This window comes from Chaetodon trifascialis, chromosome 19 (assembly GCF_039877785.1).
Source record: "Chaetodon trifascialis isolate fChaTrf1 chromosome 19, fChaTrf1.hap1, whole genome shotgun sequence".
Lineage (NCBI taxonomy): Eukaryota > Metazoa > Chordata > Actinopteri > Chaetodontiformes > Chaetodontidae > Chaetodon > Chaetodon trifascialis.
Window position 1 is genome coordinate 2,271,577 of NC_092074.1, and position 21,571 is coordinate 2,293,147.

Consider the following 21,571-nt stretch of genomic DNA (forward strand, 5'->3'; position numbering starts at 1 on the left):
GGCTACACACTGTTAAACTGTGGCCTGCATCACCTGCAGTGAGGATACGTCACTGCATGCTGTGTGCGCCTGCAGGTGCACAGGCCACATAATTACAATCTACGATCTAAAAATAAAACATCGGAAGAGAGAGTGATGGATGAAAAAGTTTTTATTTCATTTTATACAAGATCAGTTTGTTTTGCACACAAAAGGAGTGTGTGTGGGCATAAGACATTAGACTATGTTCTGCTAACGAGCTTGTATCTTGTGCACACAAGATAAAAAAAGAATATCATCTTAGCGAAATACAATTTGCAGAAATGCATTGGACTGAATGAACATTTATTTAAGGACTAAGGACTTGCTTTGGGGGGACCAGGGATCATTATGATCACTGTGGCTACGATTAGACTTCCTCGGAGCGGGTCGTGATCATCTCCAGTTTGTGTCCGTCCTCCTCTGTGTTTCCTCCGCCCCTTTCCTTTAAAACGAGCCGGACAACATTCAGCCTGCTCGGATCGCTCAGACAGGCGCAGCTGAACGGACGAAACATGGCGGAGAGAGGGAGTGAGCAGCCGCGGTGCACCCCGTCCAGCGTCCAGCACCGCAGGACAACTGTTTAAGTTATGGCAGGTCTCACCACAGTGACGGAACTCTTTGCTCTGACAATACGAGAGACAAACTATGGTGGAAATGAGCGAGTGAGGAATTCGAGATGAGCCGACACGCAACAGGTAAGAGACAAGTGCAGCAATGTCCCCGCCCAGCGTCTTTACTCACAGAGACGGATATGTTGGTAAACTCTGCTGATCACCTGAAAACACGCACAGTTTCGTGGCGCTTCGTCACTTCTCAGGCTGCTGCTCATCAGCCAACTTTTGAAAGGTGGGGAGGAATTTGCTGGACCGGTTCCTCCAGCGGTCATATAGCAAGGAGTGTTAGAAATTCTTGTCGGGCGTCTTTTCAAGAAAAATAATCATTTCCCACAAACCTTCCAGAAGTCCAGGAGTCGGAGCAGGAGTGTGTCCCCTCCCCGCCGCTGCCTGCTGATCATGTGCTCAACTCTGGAGCTGTGCTCTTCCCTGGTACCATGAATCCTCACTCCTCTGCATGCTGCACAAGCTCTCGCATGGACTGTACAGTGATGTGGCCTCTTGCACTGCATTCAGGCCAGAAATTAATGGAGTGCTAATTTAAACCTATCTCAGCACGTTAGAGTTGTTAGAGCTGAAGTGACAGGTGGTGGTAATGTTTCTGTATAACATATTGACAGTAATCACTTCATTTTCACTCATATGGTAAGACTGACACCAGAATGATTGGAATTAAGTGCATGTGCTTAAGCAAAGGTCCATAAATTAGTATGGCTCACCAACCATGTTCTGCCAGCACCCCTGTAGAGCATATGGGGTGAAAATCATCTGTAACTGTCATTTCTATCTGTGCAGGTACTTTTGATCAACATGGCTGCCCTTTGATTGTGTTCCCAGTGGACAGACAAGCCAAACTCTCTTCAGAACTCAGCAAAGCAGAAGTGGTGGACTTCATAAATTACTTTCTGTGTCTGCACAAGTACGTGGTGTGTGAATATGTGTGTGAGTGAGAGAGAGCACAAAATGTAGGCCTACTGACAGCTGGGTTATTCTGTGTTGACAGTAAGAAGCAGGAGAAGGAGAGTTTGGTGTCAGTGGTGGCTGATCTGAGGCATGCCTCACTCCCAACAATCAGGTTCATCGCTGAGACGCTGCTTCTGCTTGAGGTACTGTCATGGCAGGCTGCACTATGTGGTGCTGCTGTACACACTAACCTATAGCATGTTTCCAATGATTGTTCATAAACTAGATATCCACCACATGCAGAAAGTGACACCCAGATTTCCATGGTAATGGCTCAGAAACATGGATGGTTAGATGGTCCTTTTGTGAACAATTGTAGAACTGGACCCTGGACTTCAAAATTGTGCCGGTTCACTCAAATAAAAGTTGCTCAACCAGTGTCTGTACAACATCGTTTGCTGGTCTTCCCACTTGGTCCTTCTCCACCCTTCTTCTTCATATACATCCATTGACTGATCCTAAGCCCTGCCTCTTTGCCATCAAGGCACCAATCACAGCTTAGCTTGGACTAGAACGTCAATCATCTTTCTACTTTAATATCTGTGCAACTACATGCCTACATTCACGTGACCTTTGACAAAATATAAAAACACATTTTAAAGATGGCTCAAATGTGTGCTTCGTGGACATACCACATCGTGCTTTTGTGCGTCACAGTGTTGTAAATAACGCTTTTTAAGAGCACTGGACTTTTTCAGCAGTTGTTCAGTTATGTTTGAAGTAATTGTGCATTCACAAATACAGATGCAGAGGGACAATCTCCCTCTTTCACTCACAAGCCTGACGCCTGCAGGCGTGTTTGTGCTGAGTGCATCACTTAAATGCTCAGCTCTGATTGGACAGTTGCTTCCTCCAAATTATTACTGTACTGATGTATGTAAATGAACACAGTAGTTTAGTTCACATGTGATATTTTTCTCAATTAAGTCCCTGCAGCTCATTAATGTTCTATCACAAAGAATTAGGATAATAGTGACAGCGACAATCAGCTTTTCCTCTATTTTGTTAAAGATTCTTTGACTAAGTATTTTTTTTCAGGACAGTATAGATATTTGACACTTCTATCAACAAACAGACCAATATCATTTCAAAGTTGTCTAAAAAGGTTGGTGGGCGGGGGGGTTCCTCTGTATTAGACGTAACATTTTAGAACCAACAGGAAATGCGGGAGATGAGCATGTTCAAGAGAAGACATTTCTGAATTATGAAAACCAGTAATCCAGATGAACTGTCAGGTCTCTGTCCTTGCACATCACTGCCTTTTAAAATCCCTGTCCTTAAACTGCATTGGGTAACTGCTTACCTTGTATGCTAGCAGTGCTTAAAAGCAAAAGACAAATGCCTACCTGTAACATTTTCACTTGTGAATTATTATTCACATTCTATGATTAGCAATACAGAACACAAAGCTCATTCTACCCGCAATGAGAGTTCACTCATTGCTGCTTTAGCCAAACTTTTTGATTTGTTATTTCCTGTGGCCATAGAAGAGCACAACTCCAACAGCAGAACTGAGTTTGAGTTGAGAAGAATGTCCCATCCCAAAGACCGTATTCATCTCTGCTGTAGAAGAAAAGAGACTAGTATTTTGTATTTTGATGGAATGTACTTTCACATTGCAAGTTAAAGTACTGCACTAGTTCAGTACAGAAACATGTAGGCACAGAGCTTTAGCGAAGTGGCAGCTTGGTGTTTCTGTGGTTGGTTCTGTGTGAATTATGCATTAACCGGACTTGGAGTTGGTCCTCTCACACAGTGCAGTGACGTGCTCAACTTGTGATTTCCCTCTTGACTAGCAGAGCTCTTTCTTGCAGCACATAAAGTTATGCAACATTTGTTTTATTGATTCAAAGAACTGTAGACAAAGCTGGTCTTCAAAGTGTGTGTGTGTGTGTGTGTGTGTGTGTGTGTGTGTGTGTGTGTGTGTGTGTGTGTGTGTGTGTGTGTGTGTGTGTGTGTGTGTGTGTGTGTGTGTGTGTGTGTGTGTGTGTGTGTGTGTGTGTGTGTGTGTGTGTGTGTGTGTGTGTGTGTGTCTCACACATGTGTGGCTGGTCACATGCTTGGTTATTCAATAGAAAAGCCTCAGCAGTTATATAGGGGATGCTGCATTTTTGTGTTTAGAGCAACAGTTCTCCACTCAAGAAGAACATGTATTTTAATGTTTTTTTGTGGGCTTATTGGCTGGCCTGGTGTCAACATGCATACTGATGTGTTTAGTTATTTTCATAATTACAAACTGCTGGGATAGTGAAAAATCTAACACATAATTGCCACTATCTTAATTTATGTTGCGGTCCATGGTGTGGTTTTTCTCCTTTCCAAGACTGATGGATTTACTTAAAAGATGCATTCATTGATCAACAATGATTGGTAACAAGCCAACCTATGCGCAGCCACCGTCATATCGCTGGATTATACCTAGGAACAGCGCTTGGCTGTGAGGCAGAGCAGGCAACTGCTCAACTGCTCTTGAAAACGACCCCAGTTGACCCCAGAAGGAAATAAATCGCAGTTGGGTTTTTAATTTCAAGTAATGGAAGTTTGTAAAGGAACGTAACATTGTATTTAAGTGGTGTGTTAACTAAGGCAGGTCCTGCATTATTAGCTAATTTTGTAGCTCTGTCTTACAGAGGGGCCCTGTGTCAAAATGCAGTTCTTTCTTATTTAGTTTTCATTGTGCTTACATGGGGCATCATGACAAAAGAATCAGCAAATACATTTTTTTCTGAGCATCACAAACACTCAAAATGACTTTCTGCAATTTGATCCAGAAGGTTTCATTCCTGTGTGAGGAGTCAGAAGAGGGTCAGCCAGCGAAACCAGGGAAGGCCTTTAAAACATTAAAGCCTGAAAAATGTGTGTGTGTGTGTGTGTGTGTGTGTGTGTGTGTGTGTGTGTGTGTGTGTGTGTGTGTGTGTGTGTGTGTGTGTGTGTGTGTGTGTGTGTGTGTGTGTGTGTGTGTGTGTGTGTGTGTGTGTGTGTGTGTGTGTGTGTGTGTGTGTGTGTATCTTGGATCCAGAGTTTTTGGAGCTTGAGCTATTGTAGCCTCTGCTACTTTTGAATCCATCTTAGTGAGTCCCCCAACTTTATCCAAGAGAAATGCTAAATTGCTCAAATACTCAAGTCTGATGCAGCAGCACGAACATCACAAGTCATGTGATTCAATGTTAATAAAAAAAATACTTGGTTGGCTTTCTCTTCACCTGTTCTTTCTAGCTGCACAAGCGGACTGTCCACAGTGTGTATATAATTCAGCCCAAAAAGAAGGATGCTGTCAAGCTGTTACTGAAACTCCTGGCTCCGTCCAAGGCTAACACTGCCTCTTTAAAGGTGAATGAAAGAGCACATATTTGACCCCTGGGTTTGCTTTAGATTTGATTTCAGAAAGTAATGCTGATCTCATTTTTTTGCAGAAAGTCCTTCTGAAAGAAATCCCAGAGCTCTCCAACTACATTGACCGAAGCCAGCTTACAGCACCGTTGGGTGGCTATTTTATTTACTGTCACAGGAGTTGGGTTGCCTTCATTAAGGTAATTTATTTTTTGGAAAATGTCATACCTCTGTCAGTACCTCTACTCTTTGCCTCCATGGAAACCCAGTACAACATGCGAAATTGTCAAGTGTCTAGCATTTGAGGCTAGTTTTATCCGGAAAGTCTGGCTGAGCATAAATAGTCACTACATTTAAGACAAGATAGGTGATAATCTGTCTCATAAATGTTAATGTTGGAATCAGTTCAGCAACATAAATAGTAAATCAGTCTACAAATAGGAGCCGTTGTAGAGCAGTACTGTCCATTACTTAGGCTTGGTTTCCATCATTCTGGACGTTGTCATCTGAGTTGTTTAACTACCTAGTAGCCAATGTGAAAAAGCAGGAGGGATTTGAAAAGTTGTTGTCTGCAGGGGTGACAATTGCTGTATTTTGTTACTATTTTTGGGGGGTATCTTCAAATCTCTAAAAAATACTTTGCAAATTTTAAATGAGTTACTTAATACTAATACTAGATTATCTGTTGTATTGATGATGGCAAGCTGACAAGAGGCTATGATCAGTTCACAGTTTGGTGTTATGTAGACACTAAACAGTAGCAAAATTATTAGGTCCCAGTCAAAATGGCACAATGTTTATTGTTGTTGCACTGTGTACAAATTCTTTATACAACTTTATACAAATATTGTATACAATTACTAATATTAGAATTATACATTGTATAATGACCTATTTTGGCAGTACGAAATGTTAAAGTGGTGTGATGTTATCCTAACAGGAGGTGATATAAAGCCAATGACATCCATATCCAGCACTGAACAACTTCTGCTAAAATCTATGGGGCTTGTGCAAGAAATGTGATGTGATCAGATTCACGTAGATTCTTAATTGGCTTGTGTGCACCAATGAGCTCGTTGAATTCACTAATATCTCTTGGATACAAATGAAATTCAGGAGTGGTCCAGACCTCTCATACAAGCCCCACTGTATTTGACTCTAGACTTTTGGAGTTTAGATGTGTACCAGGTATCAATTAAAGATGGAACAAAGTTCTTAAGCTCATCTTTTCATGGTGATATTGTTTGTGAGTGAAACTTGGAGCTGAATGAGTAGCCTTACAGTAAATAGCAATTCATATGCACTGATTATGTTAATGATCACATCTCCCACCAAATTACTGTACATGAGGAAAACACATTGAAGACAAATTTGAGCAGTTTGCTGAATCTGACCCGAACACTCGAGCATGATGGGAAAAATTGAGTGGTGTAGGATAAAATGTTCTTGCATCAGGCACAGTTTACATAGAAATGAATGCAGTCAATTCTGCAGTCAGCTCTTCATTTTATTGTATTTTACTTAATTTTATTTTATTATAATTTCACCGACCTTCCTATTCTCCTTCATCATTTTGATTTTATTTGCTCCTGACCGAAAAATGTTCAGCCTGCTCACTGGCCGTCTGTTGGGCCCTCTGCTCTGTGAAGCACTTAGCACCTTTTTTAAAACAAGGTTTACAATCTAAATAAAGTTATTAATATTCTCTATTCACTTGGCATAACACCAGATAATTATTTAAATATAGTCTTATAAGCACAGAGATGATATTCAGCAAATGTCTACAATGAGCATCCCTCCACAAGTCAACCATTCTGACTAGATCTGTTTGTGAAACATGAAAGCCAAACCTCTGAAGCTGTCTTATGATCAGTCAGAGGGCTTAACACAAAGTAGCATTGTCCTGCTCTCTTTAGCAGGTGTGTGTGTGTGTGTGTGTGTGTGTGTGTGTGTGTGTGTGTGTGTGTGTGTGTGTGTGTGTGTGTGTGTGTGTGTGTGTGTGTGTGTGTGTGTGTGCGCGTGCGCGTGCGCGTGCGCGTGTGCGTGCGTTATTCTGCTGACGTCTGAAGGAGCACATAACTGTTTATCTGACGTACAAAACTACTACAGGCAAATAATTTACTCCCAACTAAATATTGTGTCTGTGTGTGAGTCCCTGCTCGGCTCCCTCAGTCAGGAGATGTTTTCATTTGTGAATCCATTCATGAGATCCATCCAAGCGGCTTGCTTCTGTTGTTTGTAACCTTGGTGAAGCTTGCGCAAATGCCTCGCGTAATAAGCTGACCTTATTAGCAAGTGAATGGAACCCCTCTTTCCAATACATTATACATTCAGTCACGTTTAACTGGGGCATTTGGACATGACAGCAGTATTCCCTAACCATGGCAGCTCTCTGCCTATAGCAGACCTATATAGGACCTCCACTAGACCTACATTTAGGTTGTGGGTGTTGAGCAATTACATCAAATTCTATTGAGCATAAATCAGAGCAGACCTACAATTAGTTCATCATCAGAATGATTCATTTATACTATAAAAGTGAGTATAAATCACCCATTTAAAAACCCATGCTTAAAGCCAATTAAAATTAGAATTAAAAAATGCCACCACTGAAGCATTGCAAAATATGGCCTTGTTTACAAGACAATAGCAAACTTAATATGAACCATCTTGGTCTTACTATGATGTTGGTGTTTTAGAACGAATCCGTGCTGCTCTTTGCAGGAGATTGATGCATTTGTCAAGGAGTTCCTGTCTGTGGTCCAGCGGCTGCCCTCATGTATCTCCACCCTGCATGCTCTGTCCAAGCTGCCACTGCCCTCCACCTTCACTGAGCTCCAACTCTTCTGCTCCACCAACGAAGCCAAGTTCCAGCAGCTCAGGAGGTCAGCCTCACTGCTGTTCTTCTGCCGTTTAGTGTATTTTGAGATTTTTTTGTGATTAAGTAACTGTTACACACATGCACAGGAAAGAACATTGAATTGGGAGCTTGACTTCTTTTGTCAAACTCAAAACACGAAGGCAGCAGAGCATTGAAACCATATCATTGAAATAGCACTAAATTGTGAGTTTAGAGAGAAACTTTGATCACCACTGTGGCTCCTGGAATATTTTGAAAAGAAAGTTTTTTCCACACCAGTAACAAGTACACCACCAGTGTAGGTTACATAACCAAGACACAAAACACTAAATGGTCTCATAGAATTTCTCTTTTACCCACCATCAAACTAGCCTGTATTAATATTTATATGTATGTTTTGGTTTGCAGTGAGTTGGGCCTAGACGAGCTGCTGAGGCATTGTGAGAAGGTGGTGGAGAACCTGCGTTATCCTGAGAAGGAGCCATGCTACCAGGTGATGGCTGGCACTGCCCTCTTCAGTCACACTGCCTTTGACATGCTCCAGAACCACAGCAGGTACTGCTGACAGCCAGCTCCCCCAGTGCCCAATCCAAAGAAACACTCCTGCTCTCAAATACCTTTATCTTAATCCTCTGTAATAACCGTTCCCGTGCACACCATTCAGCAATGTGGCAATGGTCTTGTGTTGCACAACAGTTAAGAACAATGCCAGCATAATTAGTGTGCATATCTTGTAGTAAGGGGTTTTAAAAAATGTTAATCTACACAATTATAACTGACAGTTTCTGAAACTCTTCAAATTGACCATTTTGTTTAATGAATGCCCCAAATTGCCTTGCTGTTGGATTGTCCGTGTGTAAAGATAGAAAAGCAATAAGACAGTTGCAATGTCCAAATGTAAGACCATCACATACCTAATCTATTTGACAGCTGTGGGATACATCTGTGCATTTAATATAAGCCAGTTTGAGTAACATTAATCCATTCATTTTGTTATTTTAAGGTGTTTTGTGATAAAGAAACCACTAAATGGTGTACAGTATACTGTAATAAATAGAAGCTGATTGATGCCACCTGTTAAAGGTCTTTCTTTTTTTTTTTATTTCACAGGATAACTGCAGCTGTGGAAAAGGTGGAGCTGCTGTGGCAGCAAGCCTTTTCTAAGGCTCGCCTCCAGCTGCAGGTGTTTCAGCTGCGAGAGGATTCACTGCAGGTGAGTCAGCTGACAGCTGTTCAGATCTGACACTACTGTCTAGCCTAACCTGCATTGGACCATTTAGGGCTCGTGCAAAAGCTGTCAATGAAACTTTAGTGTGGACTAAACAACAGGACCAAGACCGCCTAAGAAGTGGGGTCTGCTTCCAAGCGGACTCTGTGTTTTTAAAAAGCCAAACACACCTAAAAGGCAATATTTAATTGTGTTGTTCCAGACAAAATGAACTAGAGTACAGGTATTAAAGTGCTTTGCGTTGCAACAGCTGCACTGCATTATTATTTATTTTAATTTCAATTCAATTCAATTCAATTTTATTTGTATAGCACCAAATCACAACAGAAGTTGTCTCAGGACACTTTCCATATAGAGCTGGTACAGGCCGAGCTCTTTTATCTACAGAGAACCAACAATTCCCCCATGAGCAAGCACTTGGCGACAGTGGCGAGGAAAAACTTCCTTTTAACAGGCAGAAACCTCGGGCAGAACCAGATAAAAGACTGTAATTGTAATCTTGTAACATTGTTGCAGCGTGCTCCTGCGTTTAATCCTTTTCAAGAATTTGGAGTACAGTCCTTCCCTTTTTAAAATAAAATGTCTGAGTCCTTTTATATCAACATGACTAGCCATGGTTAACATGGCATCTCTGAACTGAATGTGTTTACTTCTGCTTCCAGATCACAGAACAGATCAAAACTCTTCTTCAAGAGAAACTCCAGTCTTACAAAATTGAGATAGCCAAGGATGCTGCAAAGGCAGTGATGTTGGTGTCTGAATTTAAGGCATCCATTCACACTCCTGCTATGGTAAATTATTTAGTTGATGTTTTCTGTTCCTTTACCTTGTGTAACATGTAGCCTGTTATTTTCCTAAGAAAGTGTCTTTTCCTGATTACATAGGATGTTGAATATAAGTCACATGTCCACTCTCATACATAGTTGTTTTCTATCAGCATGTACAGTATAACAATATAGTCATCGTATAGTGCAATATATTTTGTGTGATTGTAGCTTTTGATAAGTACTGTTGCTCACCTTTCTCTTCAAATTCCAAAAATGGTCACCTACCAGGCACTTGTTCGCTGTGCTGAAGATGTGATCCACACGTTAGCAGAGATCCTGCCCTTTGATGGTCAGACCAGGGAGCATTGGGCTCTGGATCTGGAGAGGCTGAAGGAGAAACTCTACTCTGCTGTGCTCTTCATTCTCCAAACCCTCAGAGCAGTTTCCAACTACCATCATCACTTCAACAAGGCAAGTTCTCAGCATTTGAGAAAGCTTGAAAGTCATCATTCACCATTGCTGTGGTGTTTAGTCATAGTGTAGAAATCACCTGACCCATTTCATTCATCATTTTCACGTACGTAATCAAATTAGTTTACTAAATTTTCCTCTGTTTTTCTTAGCTGTTGCTCAGATTTTTTTTTTTTTTTTTTTTTTTTCTGAAAATAATTTCATTTATGAATTGGAATTGTGATAGTGTGTGATGTGTTAAGTTGCATTTTAAGTTGAAGCATTTAAAGCAGTTGAAGTGTAAGCACTGAGAAGAGTTGCGGTGTCTGTTGGAGTGAAAACATTTGAAATTTTTTGTCAAGTTTAATCCCTGAAGGCAACTCAACAGTCAGAGTGCTGAATGTGTTTGTTTTTTTCTTCATATCATATGGGATGCTATTGCACCATTGATTTTGGCCGTGGTGCCCCAATGCATTTGTATTTATCAAAAGCCAAAAGAATTTCAGGCCTGTATGTGTCTATTCAACAAAAATGTAAACGTAATGCTGTGTTTTTTTGGCTCAGTTATAAATGCATTGCATGCATAAATTGGTCTGTCAAGAAAATCACATAAAAAAAATGCTGAGTAAAAATCTTGTATCAGGGCCATAACACAACAGGTACAGCAGCCTCTCACAAAATTTGAATGGACTACTTCATCAATTTCCATGATTTCTGTTTATTGTTATTAATGATAAATGAACATTAATCTGGTGAGATCAGATTATGTCCTCTGGCTACATGGCTTGGTGTCAGATGTAATGATGTCTCCCCTCTTGAAAACAGTTAATACAAGATTAAAAAAAACTACTGTAAACCAATACTGTATACATCCTGAAACTGTTTACTGTTTTCTTGTAGGCCAGCAGTTGGTACAGTGTGGTCCTCTGTGAGAACTTGCTCCAGGAGCTGCTGTCAGGTGTTGCAGACGCTGCTCCCACACAGAGGCATAGGAGGACCTCAGGAGTAATCCCTGCATGGAGGCACAAAATGTCCACTTTCCTGCTGAAGAATCCCTCCCCAGATATGGAGGAGCTGGTTCATCTGGCTCATCTGTCTACTGTCATCCCGGATGATGAGCTCCAGCAGGCGGGCAAGCAAATGTCTCACCGGTGAGACAGCATTGAGATGCATGACACATTTATTTATCTTCTTACATTAGTTTCTTACGGATATAGAAATATTAATGCATTTAATGGCTACATTATTTTCTGGTCCTGGCTGTTAACTTCTCATATATGGCGACCTTGTAAAGTGGTTGAAAGCTCTGCAAATCTGCGTCTGGTTTTTGATACAGTGTTTACTCCATCATCTGTGTCAAGAGTTGACATGGAACAATTTGACTGAATTCCTATCCAGATTGTGAGATTAAAAAAAATAACACATGGTCAATTGTTATTATTATTATTATTATTATTATTATTATTATTATTATTTCTTTTTAATTCAACTCTTAGGTGCATGACCCTGAGGAAGCTCCTGATTTCTTCAGGACCTGTGGCTGTCAGTCACCTGCAGCTGGCCTTACAGTGGCAGTATGAGTTTTTGCGACAGAGCCATGTGAAACATTCCTGTTCTGACGGTCCTACGAACAGAACAGCTAAGGATGTTCAAGACCTCGTTAAATGTGAAAGTGGTCCCGAAGCGGCCCATCTTCTTGGAACATCTCCTTCAACTGCAGTTCCTGGGGTGGTGTCAGCTGAGGGCAAACATCCCTCCCTCAGCTCATTCGACTCAGGCTTCGATGGAGCTGGAAGCAGCCAGGTGGAGGCTTGGGCAGGGAGGGACGGAGTGGAAGGTCTGTCTAGATTAGCTGGGACCAGAGACTCTATGAGACTTGTCTTGAGCCAGCCTGAAATCCACACTGAGACTATCTCCAGTGTGTCAGATTCTAAAGATCTCAAAGAGGAGTTTGACTTTGGTTCTGTGGGAAACTCCTCCAGGGCTAGCTTCCAGATCATCCCTAAAGTAACCACGGAGTTCCTCAACTTTGAGATCAAAGTGAAGCGCTCAGCAGCATTACCTAGTAATCCTTGGCTTAGCTTGCCAGTAGACGATCTGGAAAACTCGTACATGGTTACCATTACACAGAACCCAACACAGCAAAAGAGAGACCTACAATGCCATGATCCTTCAGACCCCTGCACTAGTGCCAACCAGGCCAACAGGTCTCAAGATCACCCCACACAGACAGTGGTGTCAAGTAGCACACAGTCCAGAGGGCCACAGAGCAGGGACTGGAAACTACATTCACAAAGCAGTTTGGAGAATCCTGAATTCAGTCCCATTTGCAACATCCTCTCCAGCACTATTACAGATGAAAAAGACAAGTCCATCTGCACCACAGAGGGGATTCCCACTCTTCTCTGGGATTCTTATGACCTCCATGACCACAATCAAGATTCTGTTGATGGGTAATGCATTTGTTTCAAAAATTGAGTTTAGGGTTTACAAAAAATTAAGCACAAATTAGGCTCTATCCATTCATGCTTCTGCTTTGTCTCTCCTCATTGCTGAGTCTGTTATTGTTAAGGTAGTTGCAGTTTACGTTTTGAAACCGCCTCAGCGTTATCCACAAATTCTCCATCTGTGATGTTGAAGCCAAAATGTTTCCACACATTTCTGCTTAAGTGGTTTGGCATGATTTACAAACTTAGTTTACCAAGGGGGCCCATGGGTCAGACAGAGAGTGTGTCAGTGCAGGCCATGCCTAGTTCTTCAGTAAGGGGGGTTGCTAAAATTCGCAAAGAACTAGAATTTGGTGGTGGTGGTGCAATGTTGAAAGCACCGTGGAAATTTACTAAAACTGCAGGTTTTATTGTCATACAGTCATTTGTACTTTACAGGAACTACTATTATGGAAAGATAATAACTACAAAGAGTTGAAAGCATCTGAGATGGGGCAGTTAGTTCTCAGTGGAACTGACTGCAGTCAACAGCACTAAGACAATACAGGGAGTTATTTGTTGAATGTGGATGTCACAAGGTTTGCAGATGAGCTAAAAGAAATTACCAAGTGGCACTTATCGTGTTTTTTTTTTTTTTCTTTTCCAGTTTGATTGATATCTCTATGAAAGACTGGGATGTGAAGGAGCAGGAAGGTTTGAGGGAGGTGGAGAAGATCCTGGAGAGGGCTGATGAAATACTGGAGGTAAGAAATGTTCTGTTCAGGTAAAGGGGTGAATGATTACAGCCCGTGTAGGCCAGGAACTAGTGATAATTTTTTGTGTAGGAGTCTATAAATCGTCAAATGTAACGTCAGATGTCCATCACAAGTTACAAGATCCCAATGTCTCTTGATTTCTTACTTGAGAATTCATCGTCTTGCTCTACAGAAAGAAGAGAATGTTCTGGCTCAGGAGGCTGTGCTGGATGCTCTGCTGAGGTCTGAGGACCAGCACAGTCAGTGGCCACTGTGGGACAGTGAGGACCAGCTCGGTGTGGTACGTTAAGCAAACTGTAAATCAAAACAAGAATGGAAATGATCATGTTAGGAGGCAGCTCTTCATGAAACAGTAGACTCCGTAATGCCTTAATGTTTATTGCCTTGATTTTGTGGTATGTCTCAGGTGTGGGAGTGTAGATAAATGTAGTCCATAAATGTGTTATTTTCTGATTGTTTCCTCTGTGGTCACAATCTAAAAGACAAATACACCCACAGCTGACAATCACTGAAACGCATGCTTCATCCTGTCTGCTGTTTCCTCTCTACGTCTGTGTTTGAATAGCTCAGCCCCCCCAGACACCTGAGAGAGACCTGCAGCTCTTTATGCATCCATGACACTGACAGAGAGCAGAGGAGAGAGAGAGACAGTGATGTAACCTGGCTGCAAGGAAAATCCAGTGTATAGTACCTTAAGACTTAGATATTAGTTGATGGTATGGTACTCTGCTCTGTCAGATACTCTGGACAGAAACCAGCAGGAGTCCCATTGTAAAAATTGTTTCATTTGTGTCCCTGTGCAGCTTGTGCTTGTGTCAAATGTCTACCTTCAGTGAACTACAGCTTATTCACCCAGTGTAAACTTGCAGTGTTTGTTCAGTATGCTTTCTCCGCTTATTCTCATTTTTAAAGATGTCATCCAGTGAGCTGCCTGAGGCTGGTGTTCTCGGCCTCGAGGACTACCTTTTCCCTGTAGAATCTCACAATCTCAGTGAGCCTGGATCAAGTGCATTGCCAAGTGAAACTAAGGCTTGTGACGATGACGATGACGATGACGGGGACTGCACTCAAGCTGCCACAGGAGCAGACACAGTTGCATTTCCTGGCCAGCCAGACTTGCTGACGGAGCTAAGAAAAGTCCACATCCTGGATGAGCTGATCATGGAGGAACACCTCAAGATCCACAAGTTGCAGTGCCACAAAGAAAAGCCAGACGAGGAACTCTATGGGAGCAAAAATTTGGATACAAACGGGCTGTCAAGTATTAGCAAAGAGAGGGAGGCATTTCGGCTTCAACTCGAAAAGGAGAAAAGGGAGGTGGATAAGCTTGAGAGGAGTTTGCACAAAGAGTGTAAAAAGAAGAAGCAGAAGGACAGAGCTAGAAAGGTTGTAAAATGTTCTATAATGGAGAAAGCTGGAAGAGAGAATAAGGAGGACCGAGCACTCTGTGATGAGCTTTTATCGGGTAGCTGTAGCAAATCACACAGAACACATTCAGCATATTTGATCCACAGTGATTCTCAGGCTCAGGACACCTGTAAAACTGAGCATATTCAGGCAGTTTTAGGTCCTGATGTTGTCAGAGAGGCTACACCACAAGATTTGGCTCAACTTCTACATTCCCAATATCAAGATCATTGCTCTGAAGCTGGGCCATCAGTATTTAATAGAACTACCTTAATTAGTACCTCTGATTTGAAGCAATCTCCTGAAGAGGTGGAAATCCAACCTCAGGCATGTGTCTATGGTAAAGAGTTTGACAGTTCTGCTGAAAATGCTACCATATGCAAACCAGAAGCTTCTCGAACCCCTGAGACGAGGCCAGATGATGGAGCGTTTGACCCAGGTGGAAAATTACGCCTTGCTCCTGTGCCTAAGCCAAGAAGTACTTCACTGCCTGTGAATTATAACCCTGCAGCACAGGAAACTCCTCATTCTACAGAACTGCAGATTCCAGATCTGTCCTCAGATGCTGAAGATTCCTGTATTGTGGAACTTGATCTACAAGATGAGCCACATGATCAACTGTCAGAGACTGTGACCTCAGCAATCCGTCACAACTTGGTCCTAAATGTCAATGTGAAGGAACACAGCAACAACAACAATAATAACTTTGCGTCCCCAGAGAAATGTGATGTGTCATTAGACTACTTGTCTGAAATAGCCACTAAACATGAAGAGGATCTTTCAGTGGTACCTGCGTGTTTGCTACAGACAGATTTACACTCAGCAGAGAAAATCCAGACTTTACCTCATGAACCGTCAGCCCCCCAGCTGCCTCCTGACCAGCCTCTGGAGTTTGAGCCCAGTGGAAGACATGAGCAGAATCAACACATGCCTGATGGTGTTCAGAGCCCTGAGGTCATGAGGGTATCAAGTTCTATGTCATCTGGGATTCAGGCCCAGCTCGACATCAGCTTGAGAGAGGTACACACTCTGGCCACTTTTTAAGTTGTGTTCTTTAAATTGAGAGCCTTCAAGTAAACTTTTCAATGTATCTTACATTCAAAAAATGAAACTTGAGCTCAGTTACTTGAGCTCAAATGGTAACTTAGTAGTACACAAAAGCTTTCTTTAAGATATTTTGAAATATGCTTATTCACTTTCCTTCTTAGACTGAGGGGAAAATTAAGCTCAATCTCATGTTTGTCAAGTGCAGTCAGAACTTCATTAGCGTAGCATAAAGACTGGAAGCACAGGGAAACGGCTAACCCTGCCCTGTCCAAACTTCAAAAATACACCAGCTGGCACCTCTAAAGTGCACTTATTACTACGTTGTTGTGTCTCATTTGTTTAACCCATAGACAAACAGACATGTAATTAAGTTTTAGGCGGAGATACGTGCTGGACCTCTCTGACATTTCTGTAAAAAAGTTTGAGATACTGCAGGCTGGTGCGCATACCCAGCAGTGTTTTTCATTTAATTTGTTTTTCCTAATGTGATTGCAGATGACAGATTTCAAGACCCCCATAGTACTGGATACAGGGTCTGGTTTGATGAAAGCAGGATTTGTAGATCAAGACCTCCCAAACATTATATTCCCAACAATTATTGGGAAGCCAAAATATGAGGTAAGGACACATACTTAATGTGTTACCTCTTGTTCTCTAGAGAACAGCATTCTAATACTAATGTATATTTGCGTCTTGCAAGTTTTTCTGATTAGAAGTCCCATCTTTTGTCTTTGCAGGAAATAATGAATGGTGACCTTGAAAGGGAGGTCTACATCGGGCATGAGGCTCAGCACATGAGAGGAGTCCTGGCTCTGAAGCATCCCATAAAGAACGGGATCATTCGGAACTGGGATGAAATGGAAAAGGTTAATAGGACCACATATATCAGATATGATGTGGTGCCGCTTGGTTTTGCTTCCGGAATTGCTGAAAGTCTATGAAAAAGACTTTTGTTTTTTTCTTCCCCCCAGTGTGCCAGGGAAAGTCTCAGAAATCACACATTTACCACATAGCAAATGTTTTGAGGTGTCTTATTTTCTTCACCATTCATTACACTTCTTTTAGATGCTTAAACATTCCTGGCACATACTGTGTGGTCATGAATTCTTCAGTCTGTAAGGTCATGCTTTCAGACCTTTCCTCCTGCTCCAAATTTTAAGAAAATGTATTTGTTGCGTTTACCTATTTATTTAGCAGCACATGGTGAGGACAGGGCCAGAGTTTCCTTCCTTGTGGTCACTGAGTTCAGCTTGATTAACATAAGAAATGCACTGTTGTGATTTTAGATTTGGCATCACACATTCCAGCAGCTGTGTGTGGATCCAGAGGATCACCCTGTTCTGCTGACTGAGGTGGCCATGAACCCCTCAGAGAACCGCCAGCGCATGGTGGAGACAATGTTTGAGTGTTTCAATGTTCCCTTCACCTACGTGGCCATGCAGGCAGTGCTAGCGCTTTACGCAACAGGGAGATCCACTGGTAATTTGATCAATTATTGTGTCTTTATAGGAATATTACTTATGTATTGTGGTGACTAGATACTCATGGATGAATACTTAATTAAGTCAAAAATGGGAAAAGTGTTATTTCATTGTGAGAACTTAATAGCAGTTTCTAATGTCTTGGACTTCTACCTGTCTCATCTAGGGATTTGAAACTGCTGTATGATAGCCATGTTTTCCTTCTTAGATCAAAAAGAAAATGTATTAATTGCCTTTTCTGCTTTTTTTGTTGAAGGTGTGGTGTTTGACTCTGGAGATGGAGTGAGCCACAGTGTACCTGTATTTGAGGGATACTGTCTACCTCATGCAGTGCAGCGCTTCCCTCTGGCTGGTGTAGATGTAACTATGCATCTTACAAAGGTATTCACTACCTTTTTTACATCTCCACACTGGTAATAACCATAGCACGATAGAAGGACAGACATACAGTAAATTGTTTATTAAAGGTTCACATCTGATTTTCATTCAAGGTCAGAGGCCTGGAATGATTGGCAATATCAATACAAATAGAACATTATTTTCAAAAGACAAAACGTTATATTTCGTAACATATTGTGACCTATTTGTATCACATAGTATGGCAGGGGTCCTCAACTACATTTGTTGAAGGGACAGAATTTTTCTAAGCAGACACTGTGGGGGCCAGACTTTTAATTAAATTTATATATAGGCCTAATTAGCCTACTATTGTTTAATACTTCACTTTCTTACTAAATTAATATGTTTTTATGAGCTTATGGCAGTGTGAAGAGATGCCTACAAAATATGTAAAATCCATAATGATAAATAGAGGGTGAATTAGAAAATGCTCACAGACCTCCATTAAGGAAGCTCTCAGTGCTCAATATGAAACCCACATTTCAACTTATCTCCACTAAAAACTCCTCCTCAGGATCCCAGGAAGCAAACAAAAATACTCAGTTTGAGACTTAATATGTCAGTTGGCCAAATTAACCCAGTTGACACCTGTAGTGTCTAATAGAAAAGCTTAATGGTTCTTCCTCATCTCCAGACAGCGCGCTGCAGTCAGCTCCAGGGAGTGGCCAGCCTGGCGACTGAGCAGCTTAATAATGGGTCCACAGAGTAGTAGGATGGTGTTTGAGAATAATTCGATTTTGGAGAAAGGGTGAACTATAAATTATACACTTTTTAGCTTGTTGCTAGGGGTTAGCACCAGCTGACTGGTGAACAGTCTCAGGGTTGACTGAACTTCTTCCTAAATCGACCATTTTGCTTGTGCCTGTGCTTAAAGCTTCTGCAGGAACAAGGAGTAAGCATGCGCACCACAGCAGAGATGGAAATAGTGAGGGAGATGAAGGAGAAGTGCTGCTATGTGGCTCTCAACTACGAGGCTGAGCTGAATCCGGGGGGGTCTTCCTGCAGAGAGATGCATTACACCATGCCAGATGGACAGATTGTCACTTTCAGCACGGAGAGGTTCAGGTAACTGTCTGCACGTCATTTCCTGTTTAAATGGACACTCAACCCAGTCAATGGGGTCTGTAAATGGAAATTTAAGAACTTTAAATTTCATGTTTTGCCATGTTTCTATAATAAGTCTCAGTAGCTGTTGGGTTATGGTGGGAAATGGATAGCTAAATGTTAAACAATACCAAACAAAAAGATATCTATAATAAGCACATTTGAAGTCAAGTCACATTTGATCTCATGTCAATAATATGTACAGAAAGAGAAATGTCTGGTGACTTAAAAAAAAAAAAAAATTGGCATGGAACTCCAAAAAATTGTTGTTTTGAGCCACATCAGTTAGTCCTCCACTTTGGTCCAGACTGAAATATCTCAACAGCTTTTTGATGGATTGCCATGAAAACAGATATTTAAGATGAATTCCCTGACTTTTCCTTGAGTGAGTTTGACATTTTGGTTGTAAGTGAAATATATCAACAATCAGTTTAGGCCCAGTCATTTAGGGCTAAATTAGGGTTTAATCAGTAGTGTCAACCTGACTTGTTGAACAATGTGAAAGGCCAACTTCATATCCAGAGTACCAGAGAGGCTTGTCCCACAGCTGCTGCGCACATGTCAGACTGTTAAGACTGACCAGCTGCCTCTTTTTAGAGCAGACTCCACAGACAGGGCAACTACCTTTTATGACAGACTACTCAAATAGGTCTACCACTCACCCCCTCTTTCATGCAGGGCCCCTGAGATTCTCTTTAAACCAGAGCTGATTGGACGGGACCATTATGGGATGCACGAGAGCATCTTCAAGTCAATCCTCAGCTCAGACATTGACCTGCGGCGCTGCTTTCTGGGAAACATTGTACTTTCAGGTAACTGTTGTTAAGGTGTTACACAACCGTCTGATGGTGCTGAGATGCTCCAGCTGTACCAGTAAATCAAAAACAGAGCTTGCCATGCTTTATACTTTGATTTGGATTTCATTTGGTTTCAGTTAATTTGATGAGGTTTTTAAAAATCTCTTGCTGAAGGTGGGAACACTTTGCTGGCTGGCCTGCCTGAGCGGCTCCAGGCTGAAATGAAAGGTCTGGTTCCCACCCTCATGGGGGAGAGTGTTCACATCACCAGCCCAAAGGACAGAGACTTCTCAGTGTGGAGCGGAGGAGCAGTGCTGGCGAACCTGCCCAGCTTCAGCTCTGCATGGATCAGTCATGAAGAATATGAAGAGTATGGACCACAGATTGTCTTCAGGAAGTGTTTCTGAGATGACTACTGTAAGGTGTGCATGCAAGACTCAAGAATTATTTTAATTTTACCAAGTGCAATATACCCAGAGCTTTAATACTGTGCCATGGACTGGTCCTTGTTCAAACGCTTCTCTTTTGTCTTTTTATGTATGGGTGAGTTTTTCTGTCAATCCTGACTTGTGAGCTCTTACTTGACACCAGTGGGTTGCTGTTGACCTGCTGCTTGTTTGATGCCTTCTCTAGTGAGACCCACCTACATGACAAGGATGAAATTTCTGCTAAAATTCCTGTCTGTCAATGTTTTCGTCCTTCAATAACCTTAAACTGTGTCTTAAGTTTCCCCGTTTTAGGAATGTATGTCTGTGTCTAAATTTAAGGGCAAGTATATTAATATTTGTGGTTAAGGGACTATAATTGAAGCTGGCCTTCAACTGATGCCTGCCAACTTTATTTCAGAATAAGCAGTTGAGGAACATAATGAAAACTCAATGTGCTGGCTATGTATTAATCTTATATTAAACAGTGTATATTTATGTAAAATTTAAAGTAAACAGCATTAAATGATCTTTATGGTGAATTATTTAGGCCCCTGTAAGGAAAGAAAATTGTTCTCATAGGGTGATTTAGTTCTCACAAATGTATGTCTTCATGTAATATTCCATCTTTTCAGAATTAAGATTTTCATAATATTTTGACACTTGTAATGTGACTTTTTCCCCTCACAATTACAACTTTCTGTTGCAATATTATGACTTTTTTTTTTTTTTTTAATATTAGATTTTTCCCCTTGCCTTTTCCCCCTAGCAGTGGCCCTAATAGTCAAGTCAATCAAATATGGTGACTCCCAAAGCAAAGTAAAACACAATTATACCTGACTGTTTGCAGTTGCTGCTATAATATGAACTGAAGAGGAGAAATGTCTGTATAGTCTATATTCACCAAATCAGTTAGCTGAGTCTCACTGATGGTTATTTTCCCACATGTTGATTCTCCACCTGAGTTGACCTTTGATCAGTGAATGTTAGCATGTAGTTTGGTAATAATGAAGTGTAAGTCCATGATTGGTAAAGGTGTGAAGTACAGTATTGGCCTACTATGTCTGTTGAATGAGCAGATGTTAATTGCTACTGCTGCAGGTACGTGTTTGTTGTGTCAAATTGAAATTCTCTTAAATATTTTTCTTTTTGAGTGTAGTGTTTTTTTCCATTAATGTTCTTTTTTTCTAAAATATCTTCTGATTTGAGAACAGTGGTTGTATGGATTTCTTTTTAACACTTACACTGTAGTGTTGTAGTAGTGATTTTCTATGAAAGGTGTGCCAGTGGTGTCAAAACAGCTGTATTTAGTTCATTAACATGAATTCTGGCAAGCCCTTTGTCAACCATTTACTTTGTATACTTTTTGAAAGTTATCTCTTTTTAATGAAGTTGTTTTGGTGCATGTAATTTAGTTGAACCATTTTGCATGGACTGCTTTGTTTGCATGTTTTTGTTTGTTTGTTTGTTTTGTAA

At 41.3% G+C, this 21,571-nt stretch overlaps 2 protein-coding genes across 2 annotated transcripts; both read left to right on the forward strand.

Moving 5' to 3' along the window:
• The first annotated feature begins 612 nt into the window (after positions 1-612).
• Positions 613-15,756, forward strand: LOC139348085 (uncharacterized). Its single transcript, XM_070988031.1, has 17 exons — positions 613-716; positions 981-1,067; positions 1,431-1,554; positions 1,639-1,741; positions 4,815-4,928; positions 5,012-5,128; positions 7,653-7,813; positions 8,197-8,343; positions 8,899-9,001; positions 9,679-9,807; positions 10,072-10,254; positions 11,134-11,384; positions 11,730-12,686; positions 13,327-13,423; positions 13,608-13,715; positions 14,348-15,700; positions 15,745-15,756. The coding sequence occupies exons 1-17, from the start codon at positions 698-700 to the stop codon at positions 15,754-15,756; spliced, it is 4,065 nt and encodes a 1,354-aa protein (XP_070844132.1). The 5' UTR covers positions 613-697.
• LOC139347323 (actin-1) lies at positions 15,689-20,722 on the forward strand. The gene is made up of 8 exons (XM_070986817.1): positions 15,689-15,862; positions 16,385-16,507; positions 16,627-16,755; positions 17,176-17,368; positions 17,627-17,751; positions 18,644-18,834; positions 19,552-19,685; positions 19,845-20,722. The coding sequence occupies exons 1-8, from the start codon at positions 15,770-15,772 to the stop codon at positions 20,075-20,077; spliced, it is 1,221 nt and encodes a 406-aa protein (XP_070842918.1). The 5' UTR covers positions 15,689-15,769; the 3' UTR covers positions 20,078-20,722.
• The last annotated feature ends 849 nt before the right edge of the window (positions 20,723-21,571 follow it).